Source organism: Ipomoea triloba, chromosome 1 (assembly GCF_003576645.1).
Source record: "Ipomoea triloba cultivar NCNSP0323 chromosome 1, ASM357664v1".
Taxonomy (NCBI): domain Eukaryota; kingdom Viridiplantae; phylum Streptophyta; class Magnoliopsida; order Solanales; family Convolvulaceae; genus Ipomoea; species Ipomoea triloba.
Genome location: NC_044916.1, coordinates 37,685,327 through 37,695,500, shown reverse-complemented (window position 1 = coordinate 37,695,500; position 10,174 = coordinate 37,685,327). Strand labels below are relative to the sequence as shown.

Sequence of the window (10,174 nt, the reverse complement as noted above, 5' to 3'; positions counted from 1 at the left end):
CATGGCCCATAGTAAAATTTGCCCTCCTGTTTCATGAAAGATGTTAATGGGCCTCGTGGTATTGGATTGAGAAGGTCCTGTCAAGTAGCCCGTGTAGTTAAACCTCGGTCCATTTCCTATTGTCCAGCTAAACCCTAGCAGCGTCTCCGTCGAGCCAATATAAAACAGGTTGACACAGTTAACGCATAAGGAGGACCTTAGAACTCCATTATCGTCTTCATTGTCAGCGAACTACCCCTACGTTGCCGAGATCCAAGGTAAGTGAACTCATTGTATTCATACCGTCTTACAAATGTAGATACACGTTGATGCATACATAGAGGTGTTATATGCTCCTGTTCTGTTATCAAAAGGTGGTATAGGATCGAGTGAGGATCAGATATTGATTCAAACTTGTTGACTGTCGGGTTGCTTAGTTTTCTGTTGGGGTATGCAAATTCGAGTACTCAGTGGATTTTATCACTCTAGAATCGTAAGGCAGAATTCAGTGGTGATATGCACCTGGGTTTGGGAGCCACAAGTTGTAACAACAGCTAAAGAATACAGATAATATGAGCTTATGTGCAGTCTCTTTTTGAATTTATGTCTGATTACTGAATTAGATTACATTTTTTGTAACATAAGAGAAATGGTTGAGGAAGTCAAGACCAAGTTACCTGTCCCGGAATCAGTATTGAAGAAGCAGAAAAGGAATGAAGAATGGGCACTTGCAAAAAAGCAGGAGCTCAGTGCTGCAAAGAAGAAGAGTGCTGAGAACAGGAAGTTGATTTTCAACAGGGCCAAGCTGTACTCAAAGGAGTATGAGGAGCAGGTGCTTTGATAGCAGCTAGGCTATTATTTATAAAACAAAGTAAAACTGCTTCATGCCTGAAATTTGCCATTTAAAGTTCTATTTTGTTTATAGGAGAAAGAATTGATTCGTTTGAAACGTGAGGCAAGATTGAAAGGAGGGTTTTATGTTAACCCAGAGGCAAAGCTTTTGTTTATCATAAGAATTCGAGGGTAATAATTCTACTATGCACAAACCTTATGATCATTTTTATTGTGCCCTGATATATTGGTTTGATGAGACTGGCTTGTTTTTTCTTAAACTTGTACTCAAAATTGTAGGATTAATGCAATGCACCCAAGGACAAAAAAGATTCTGCAGCTTCTGCGTTTGCGCCAGGTTACAAATATCTCCATCTTTCTATCTGTAATAATAGAATGCTGTTAATCTGTTCTTTATACTGTTTCTTCAATATGCAAAATATAGAGTTTGTTGATGGCTCATTTCTTTTCATCATAGACATGAAAGAATGAGCTGGCTAATGAAATGAATCCTATTGAAGTATAATGTCTATTCATGTATTGTTAAGCAAAAAATTGACCAGAGAATTATTGTGCCAGTTTGTTTTCAAAGAGGAAAGAAACTTGCTATAAAACTTTCATCATTACTTCTATTTTTAAAAACACATGGTCAATGTGTGGTTTCACTGGTTTGAGTGAGGGATGCTGTTATACCAATCTGAGGGAATTATCCTGAAATCCATTCTAATGAGTGAAGGGAATGCAGCATTAAGGGTCACTTGCTTGATTTTTTCCTTTGTTGGACAATATTTTATTCCTCATAACAAAGAAAGTAAATGGCAGGGTAATTACTAATTACTGCATGGCGAAAAATGTTTCCTAGACTTATCAGATTAAAATTTTCTTTTATGCTTTGGCTGCAGATCTTTAATGGTGTATTTTTGAAAGTCAACAAGGCAACAATGAATATGTTGCATCTCGTTGAACCCTATGTAACCTATGGGTATACATTTATTGAATTATCATTGTTTACTCTTTTTAGTAGTTACCTTCAGTGCCATCTTTAAACCATGAGATTTTCTGTTTTCAGTTATCCAAACCTGAAAAGTGTCAGAGAATTGATCTACAAGCGAGGTTATGGGAAATTGGACAAGCAGAGAATTCCTTTAACAGACAACTCCATTATTGAGCAGGTCAGTTTGTAAATATGGTTGAGTTATTGCATCTCAAACTTGGGATGCTGCCAGTCTTTGTGATCACCCTTGAGCAGGTCAGTTAGTAAACTTGGCTTCATGTACTTCCAGGCTTTGGGGAAGCATGGAATTATCTGTGTTGAAGATCTCATCCACGAGATATTGACTGTTGGACCCCACTTCAAGGAAGCAAACAACTTCTTGTGGCCATTCCAGCTCAAGGCACCATTGGGTGGACTGAAGAAGAAGAGGAACCATTATGTTGAAGGTGGCGATGCAGGCAATCGTGAGGATTTCATCAATGAGCTCATCAGGAGGATGAACTGAACCCAACCCAACCTAGTTTTGTTATATTAGTAGTTGAATTTGGTTGTTACCTTATAAGTTCCTTTACTGTTTAGTTCTGAAGATATGAGTATCTTCATTTTGTTCAAGACTATACTGCCAAATATTAAGCGCTAATTTTGTCAGGCTTGCAACCTGAAAAGATTACTTGGAGTAGAAATTTTATAAATTATGCTTTTGAGTGTTTTGAAAGCTTTAATGTAAAGGATTTTTGTATTTAATTGTCGCCGTTACTCTTTAAACTTCATCTTAATGGAATTTTCAATGGGTTTATCTGTAGTCTGTATAATGGAGTCAAGTCGACATCCAACAATGTTATTTGCAACAATTAAACCTTTCAGAGGGAAAAATATAATCAGGCTTACACGTGCCGGAGAGGACCTAAAAGTATAATTTTATTGGTTGTTTTTAAAAATATAAAAAATAATTTTAAAAATAAGTTATTTTTCAAAAAATATTTTCATAGTCATTTTTTTATTTATTTCTAAATATAGCCTTAGCTTGAAATTTATGTAATGAGAAAATTGGTTGTAACAACGAGCTAATAATTTTCGTAACATGTTTAATTCTTATTGGCACCCGAACCCAATATCAAAATCATACGCGCAGGAGATAAAATTTGGGGATTACGGTGTTGTAAAAATCGAAAATTTCTTTTTACGGATACTCATATAAATTCCCAAAACCGCGCCGCCCGTATTTCATATTTTGCCTTCGTTCCTGCGCGGTTTCTCTCTGTCGGATACGTCATTCGTGCGCCCACACAAGTAAGATTCTCACCTTCGTCTCTGCATCATCATAGATACACATATGTCTCTGTGTGTGTGTTATTTTTACCGAAGCAAACAGATAATCCGTAATTCATTGGATGAAAACTCGGAAGTCTAAATTGAAAAAGCTCCAATTTTTCAAAGCTCGAAATTGCAGCTCAAATATGCAACTAGACTAGGTGCAGAGATCTATTAAGCTTTAGGTGTTTCTCTGATTACAAGATGAACAATAAAACCAAAATCTGGTGTTAATAGTTTAGTTTACGATGTTGTTGTAGGCGTATATGGGTTTGCCGAGATTTAAGCGTCCAACGGGGGAATGTAGTGAATCAAGTTCCAACCTTTATGTGGCTAACTGTGGGCCAGCAGTAGGGCTCTCGTTTGACACTATTGCTTTTGTGTTTGGCACATATGGTGAGGTCAGGGGAGTTTATCCAGCTGATGAAAGTGGCACTCGTGTCATTGTATCTTATCATGAAGAGAGTGCTGCCCAATCAGCACTGAAAGCATTGGATGGGCATCCATGTCCTGAACTTGGAGGACGTTCTCTGCATATTCGCTACTCTGTACAATCAATTGCCAAGGTGCGAAATTTGTTGTCTCGTGTGGATATTATTGCACATTTCTATACATTTTCAACATGTTTGAGGTAGCAGAAGATAAGGTCATCCTTATTGAGAAAACGGAGGTAAATGGATGATGCTGGTGGGTAGTAGTTTTTGGGTTGCAGTGTGGGAGTATGCAATCCTTACAATTGTGACACAAGGGGCAGTGATGCCATATAGTCATTTGAATTTCCATGATAGGGTGATTTTGTATGGCTTGCCTGCTAAAACCTGGTTGCCAACCTTTCAGTATGAAATTTGCAACCTGGCATTCGTATTTGAGTTATTCTAGATTATTGCCAATTTTATCCAACTAATGGATTGAAGTTAGGTCTTGTTCACAAGCTTGTCATAACTGTAACTTTACATGGAGATTCATTGTGTTTTGACTAGCCTGAATTTATTTTCAGGTTCAAGTCAATGACTCATCTGTTGTGTCTTTGGAAGCTTCGGAGTTGAAAATTCCTGGTCTTTACTTGATTCATGACTTCATCACTGCTAAAGAAGAGGAGGTAGGGGGTTTCTTTTCTTAAATTGGCAAAGTATAATGGATTTTCTTGACATCTTTTACATACTTTCTTATACCTGTTGAATGTTATCTGATTGGATATCTTACCATTTTTTTTTTGTGCGTGTGCAATTGCACTTGAAATTTTAGGAACTCCTCGTAGCTGTTGACAGTAAACCTTGGCAAAATCTTGCAAAAAGAAGGGTTCAACATTATGGTTTTGAGTTTCAATATGATGTAAGTTCCAACATATTTGCTTTGGAAGCTGTTTAAGTGGATTGTTGGCAACATCATTGTGACCTTTTAAGTTGAATGAAGTACACACCCCACCCCCCAACAAAACAATAAATAAGAAAGATGTGCTTTTGTGTGTGTGTGTGTCTAGGTGGTTATCCAATAGATTGAATTGAAATGTAGAAATCACAAGAAAGCAATTTATTTATTTATTTATTTATTATTATTATTATTATTATTATTATTTTTTAATAAATTTCCTGTCTTTTTTACTGCTACAGATCAGAAATGTTAACACAAGCCAGTTCTTGGGTGAACTTCCACAATTCGTTTCTCCAATACTCGAAAGACTATCCTCCTTTCAAAACCTGGGTTACACTGGAAGTGTTGTTCTGGACCAGTTAACAGTAAGTAGTTCTATTATTATTATTATTATTATTATTATTATTAAATATCCCCCTACAATCATATTTGTCCTTAAGTATTAAGTGGAGTATATTTTTGGAACTTATTTACAACAATAAATTAGAAAATGTCAATACAAAAATACCCGTGCAAGGTCTGGGCAGAAATACCAGTTTAGATTAACACTACTTTATTGCACTCAAGATTAATATATTTTCTGCAATCTATAACAGGTTAATGAATATCCACCTGGAGTGGGGTTGTCTCCACATATAGATACCCATTCTGCATTTGAGGAACCAATTTTCAGTCTTTCATTAGCAGGGCCTTGTGTAATGGAGTTCAGAAAGTATTCAACAGGTGTCTGGCCGACAAACTCTGAATCAATATGTGATGGCGAGATTCAAAACTCTGACAAGACCTCTAATTTTTTGAGGAGAGCTATTTATCTTCCCCCACGATCAATGCTATTATTGTCTGGGGAGGCACGATATGCTTGGCACCATTATATTCCGCACCACAAGGTTAAATTTGCTATTATAAGTATCTGGAATTGTTGAATCGTGTTTAACTATACATTAAAAATAGAATACTTCTTTGCATACATTTCGCATGCAATCTTCTTTCTTTTTCCTCTCCCACAGATGTGTGTACTCTGATGTCTTTGTTGCAGGTTGACATTGTGAAAGACAATATAATTAGACGGGCATCAAGGAGAGTGTCATTTACATTGCGCAAGGTATGCTTGTGATAAGAACTGCCTTGATTCTTTTAGTTCAAACTCAGAAGTAACACAGTGCTATCTTTGTCAAACTCTCGAATTGTAATCTTCAGAAGTTAATAATGGTCTTTCTTGTGGAGATGCAGGTCAGGGAGGGACCTTGCCAGTGTGAATTTGCTGCATACTGTGATTCTCAGAAATGATATGCAGAATAAGGGGAAGGTTCGAGAAAACTTTCATGTTTGATTTCACAAGAGTAATTTCCATGGAAAAACGCACATGTAAGAGTTTGACAGGGCTAAAGGAGATGCTGTTTGAACTTTGGAGAGCATCAGAGCCCAAACCCTCAATACAATAGAGTGAGTTATCATGACTTCTTTTGGCAACAAATGTAGTAACATTAACAATTACGGAGTACTTCATTTTAACTACTGTAACAATCTGCTTACTCTTTTATCCAAGAAGAATCAATGTAAACACAGTTTGGCATATGAGAACTGAAAGCCAACTCCAAATTTTGAAATACAAATGCATTCTTAGCCAAAATCCATGTCTGCAAACATCACATGGCAAAGTAGTGGGCATATTCCATCCAAGTTGGTCGAGTAGTTGGCTTGATAATCACAAAATTCTAACATCGACTTCTTATGGGAATGGTCTGAATATTTTTTGTTTGAGCTAATCAACTGTGAAAATGTGAATAATCTAGGTTAGTTTATCTGGACCTTCGAATAGCAATTATGATTGAACTTTTTCGTAAATCAAATAAGTGATAGTAATAAATGAAAGTGGTGTATGCACTATGCACTGATGCACATGTTCACTTCATAATAAAAGCATATATGCATGTTAGTTGCCGACACATTCACATATTTATTTCACACCCAGGGTGGGTGGAGAATATACTTGATCAATCAATTATTAATCATAAAAAAAAAAAAAAGTATTTTACTGACAGAAAGTGTGCTTCTCAGTTACTGTAGTACAAATGTAGTAAAGATACCTATTTGTGTGCTATACTCATATTCCTATAAGAAGAAACCAAGCACTCAGTTTTGTGCAATAATGGCAATCTTCCTTTATTCTAAATATACTTTGATGAATCATGAATAAATTTCCTTTTATTTCTTCTTTTACTTCCCTTAGAATGATTGAAATCTGGAAAAGAATGGTCCAAAAGAATGCTGCTTCCAATGAGCTATATTCTATATCAATGGGTGCTCTGCAGTGTCAAAAACGCGGTTGTGGCACGTTTTATCACAAGGATAAGGGCAGTCAATCTTCTGAAATGGCGCCCTGTCGTAAAACCAGTCACCAACTGCTTTTGCAATTGTCTGCACCAGAAGTTTTGAGCAAAGAGTCAGTGAGTCTCTCCACATATACAGACAGCGATAGTTGTAAGTTCAGGAAAGCAAGGTAACGAGATCAACTGTGGTGTGTAGATTGCAGAAATGAGACCAAACATAGCGGGTTAGCTGATCTTTTACCTTGTTTGCCAATCTTGGAGAGTCATTTCTGAACCACGTTTCTTGAACTTCGGTTTGACAGTGTGCGTAGCAGGAGTTGATAAAGTACCCTCTTGATGAAGAAGGCCCAATCCCAAATAATGCCCTTAAGAACTGCAGCCTATAACCTGGGAAATGACTCGAAAATATCAGGGGGAAATAGTCATCTGCTCAATACAACTAGAAATTCCACTTGTATGTAGAGATGTAAATGCCATATATCACGAGGTTGAGCAATGCACCTTGAAATTACAAATGAAAAGAAAAATGTAGGAGTGGATTGTTCATCAGAATTGTTACCTTGCATTACTAGAAGCTGTTTGGGTGTACATTTTAGTATATCTAGCTTGCAGTTGTGCCATGTCCCAAGGGGATCAGCAACCCCGGGAGCCAAAATGTTCTTTATCTGGAGTCCGAAAAATTCAAGTCAGGAAACAAGTAGGATTCACAACACAATTACTGCAATCCCTTTCTGAGATATCGAATAAGATTAGTTAAATAACTAGAGGAGGGAATTCCGACATGTTATAACCTGCCAGGAATCATAGGCTGCATTGACGATGAACAGAGGTGTCCGAACATGTTGTGCCACGTTTTGAGGGAAAAAACACTGCAATGTTGCTAAGCTGTGTTGGTGTGAGATGGCACGATGTAGTAACAGGCAAATGCCGAATAAATTCTTGAAATGACTGATCTTACCAAACTCGGCTTCAATCTTAAAGTACACGATAGAGGCAAATTCTTAGCCGATGCCTGAAGCCAAGAGAAGAAACTAAGGTTTAGGACACGGGAAATTCAATGAACCAACTTTCAAAATGATGAATCAATTATGAACCGAAGAAGGAAAAGGTTCAAGAAGCACACATGCGTTTGAACAATGTCGCTGTAGAACTCTTCAATATGTGGTGCATGAGAAATATCCAACCTGCCACAAGGCATCCATATGTTTTTTAGCGAGAAAGGATATGTAACGATTACTATAAAAAGAGTATAATAAATCATCTTACGCATTAATAAAATATCCTGCATCTGCTAAGCATTTTACTTTGGTGCCCATTGGGAGGAGAGCTTTGAAGCTGTCACAATGCAGAATTGAGGCCAATCCTCCAGCTGAACATCCCGACAATATAGCCTACACGAGAAGAATTCCATTAGCTGCAACAAGTGAGGATGCAAACGGGGAGAGAGAGAGAGAGAGAGAGAGCATACATTTTCAGCATTCTTCATTCCTTTTACTAATAAGTCCTCCATGACAGCAAGAAAAACCCTCGCTCCTCTGAAGTGAAGATTGGTTTTCTGTTGGTATAATTAAGCATGTCCATTAAAGAGGATTCTCATCTCCGGTCACTTTGAAAAACATGGCTATTGGACGACGTAATGTCTAAACCAAACCAAATCATCTATCAGTACTAATACAGCATGCATACAGGATTTACTGCAGCAACATCACCAGTAAAAGAAGATCCATCGCAATATCTAACTTTGACTCTGTTCCAATTGTAAAAATCTGGAGGTTCGAATATGACCAAAGTTTGAGATTTAAGATATTCCGTTATGCACCATAACAAGAAAGGAAAAACATATGAAGTAACATAGATGGAAACGAAAATTTACCAGGATTAAACTGAGCCTTGTTGCCCAGGAGCCCCGAGAAAGCAAGCTGCTTTGCCATTTGCTTGGAGGACCCCAATCGAGTATTCATACGTGAAAGGCAAGTCGTAACATTATTACACCATCCTCCTCCCTGAAAATTCAGACTGTATCAGGAAAGCTTCTTTTGAGTGCAAATGCAGAAAACTTATACTACTTAGATCTATAGTACAACAATTCAGAACATTATTTCCAACTAATCATTCACATAGATGAATCGAGGTCTGCCATTCCAATTGGAAACGCTTTCCTTTGAACTCCAGCAACTCGATATTTCCACTTTGAATACCGCTCCCCATCTACACTTAATATCAAATACTTCTAGCCCTACTTTTAACTTCCAAAGAACCTTATTTGGCACCAAAACAAACACACACACACAAATGAGATGTTTTTTAAGAGTATTAGAGGCAAACCTCAAGTTGGATTAACCAATTGTTAATTCCCGTGCCATATCCTCGATCAAGATGGTATGCTGGTGGACTCCCATCCAAACATACTGCAACAACATTGTTATCACCAAAGTCACATGATTCACTGCTAACTCACTCAAAAAAAAAAGGAAGTTGGACATAGAAAAAATTAATGTGGTACAATGGATTTCTAACCTGCTCCTTTTGCAACAGCACTGAGGACATAAGTGATGTCCACCAAGGAGCTAGCTGTTCTCAAAAGGACCACCAATAACACCAATGCACGTAGCCATTGTTGCAACCCCACTTTCACCATACTGCAAAATTCCAACAACCCCAAAAAACACAAACAGAACAAGAAAACATTGTGAAAACTTGAAAAGAAAACATAGAACATCATTCACAATTTCGTAACAAAGAAATGCAGAAATCTAATTTCCCAATCAAATGAAAAATTCCCAAAAAGAAAAAGAAAAAGATATCTTTATATATTTTTTGGAGGGAAAGATAGTATATTTCGATAAGCAGTAAAAATTTTGACATTTATGATCACACTATTTCATTCATCACCCAACGATGCTACTCATACTTAGTAGCTGATAGAAATCAAGTTAAGCTCAAGATGTAATAAAGACTGTATTTTTTTTCCAGACTTCCCATTAAAAAAAAAACAACAACAACAACAACATTCTGGTGGTACCTGTGATCAATGGGGTGCTTTTATGTGCCAAAGACTCAATCCCAGTTCAGAATTATGGTTTTCGGAGCTTATTATAAGCTCCAGAATACCAGAAGAAAACGCAAGTGCAGATGTGAAAGCGTATGGCTTTTTTTTGTTTTGTTTTTTTTTTTCCTGGTAGGTGACTTTTCAAGAAGAGCTTTTTATAGCAGAGCTTAATGTGGCAGCCGACACTATAGCACTAGTAGCGTTCACTAATGTATTTACTATTCATTTATCGCTATAGCTATTCTATATTTAATAAAACCAAAAAAAGGACAGAATATATGCTAGCATATATATATATATATGTAGCCG

The 10,174-nt window shown here is 37.0% G+C and overlaps 3 protein-coding genes across 4 annotated transcripts; 2 read left to right on the top strand and 1 right to left on the bottom strand.

Moving 5' to 3' along the window:
* The first annotated feature begins 109 nt into the window (after window positions 1-109).
* Window positions 110-2,571, top strand: LOC116015016 (60S ribosomal protein L7-2). The gene is made up of 7 exons (XM_031255001.1): window positions 110-257; window positions 625-811; window positions 905-1,002; window positions 1,111-1,168; window positions 1,713-1,792; window positions 1,880-1,982; window positions 2,094-2,571. Exons 2-7 carry the CDS (start codon window positions 629-631, stop codon window positions 2,307-2,309), a joined length of 738 nt encoding a protein of 245 aa, XP_031110861.1. The 5' UTR covers window positions 110-257; window positions 625-628; the 3' UTR covers window positions 2,310-2,571.
* Window positions 2,572-3,039: 468 nt separating this feature from the next.
* On the top strand, window positions 3,040-6,116 carry LOC116030543 (alkylated DNA repair protein ALKBH8 homolog). 2 transcript variants are annotated; one of them, XM_031272829.1, is made up of 8 exons: window positions 3,040-3,094; window positions 3,376-3,681; window positions 4,113-4,214; window positions 4,361-4,447; window positions 4,726-4,851; window positions 5,083-5,373; window positions 5,523-5,588; window positions 5,717-6,116. In XM_031272829.1, exons 2-8 carry the CDS (start codon window positions 3,382-3,384, stop codon window positions 5,771-5,773), a joined length of 1,029 nt encoding a protein of 342 aa, XP_031128689.1. In that variant the 5' UTR covers window positions 3,040-3,094; window positions 3,376-3,381; the 3' UTR covers window positions 5,774-6,116. The 2 variants fall into 2 exon arrangements, with proteins under 2 accessions (XP_031128689.1, XP_031128697.1); XM_031272837.1 differs by lacking the exon at window positions 3,040-3,094 and adding an exon at window positions 3,140-3,276.
* Window positions 6,117-6,446: 330 nt separating this feature from the next.
* On the bottom strand, window positions 6,447-10,053 carry LOC116030534 (pectin acetylesterase 8-like). The gene is made up of 13 exons (XM_031272816.1): window positions 9,839-10,053; window positions 9,334-9,455; window positions 9,142-9,224; window positions 8,690-8,819; window positions 8,503-8,582; window positions 8,285-8,371; window positions 8,083-8,207; window positions 7,940-8,000; window positions 7,775-7,828; window positions 7,608-7,685; window positions 7,376-7,481; window positions 7,058-7,203; window positions 6,447-6,904 (listed from the first exon to the last, which is right to left on the bottom strand). Exons 2-13 carry the CDS (start codon window positions 9,452-9,454, stop codon window positions 6,776-6,778), a joined length of 1,200 nt encoding a protein of 399 aa, XP_031128676.1. The 5' UTR covers window position 9,455; window positions 9,839-10,053; the 3' UTR covers window positions 6,447-6,775.
* Between the last annotated feature and the right edge of the window lie 121 nt (window positions 10,054-10,174).

Bases quoted from the DNA above. Each gene is read 5' to 3' on its own strand.
- LOC116030534 (XM_031272816.1), bottom strand. From the start codon at position 9,454: ATGGTGAAAGTGGGGTTGCAACAATGGCTACGTGCATTGGTGTTATTG. The intron at 9,225-9,333 runs GTTAGAAATCCA...ATGTTGTTGCAG, and splicing joins TGCTGTTGCAAAAGGAGCAG to TATGTTTGGATGGGAGTCCA. The intron at 7,686-7,774 runs GTAAGATCAGTC...GCAACATTGCAG, and splicing joins TAAGATTGAAGCCGAGTTTG to TGTTTTTTCCCTCAAAACGT.
- LOC116030543 (XM_031272829.1), top strand. From the start codon at position 3,382: ATGGGTTTGCCGAGATTTAAGCGTCCAACGGGGGAATGTAGTGAATCA. The intron at 4,215-4,360 runs GTAGGGGGTTTC...TTGAAATTTTAG, and splicing joins TCACTGCTAAAGAAGAGGAG to GAACTCCTCGTAGCTGTTGA. The intron at 5,589-5,716 runs GTATGCTTGTGA...GTGGAGATGCAG, and splicing joins TGTCATTTACATTGCGCAAG to GTCAGGGAGGGACCTTGCCA.
- LOC116015016 (XM_031255001.1), top strand. From the start codon at position 629: ATGGTTGAGGAAGTCAAGACCAAGTTACCTGTCCCGGAATCAGTATTG. The intron at 812-904 runs GTGCTTTGATAG...TTTTGTTTATAG, and splicing joins CAAAGGAGTATGAGGAGCAG to GAGAAAGAATTGATTCGTTT. The intron at 1,169-1,712 runs GTTACAAATATC...CTTTGGCTGCAG, and splicing joins AGCTTCTGCGTTTGCGCCAG to ATCTTTAATGGTGTATTTTT.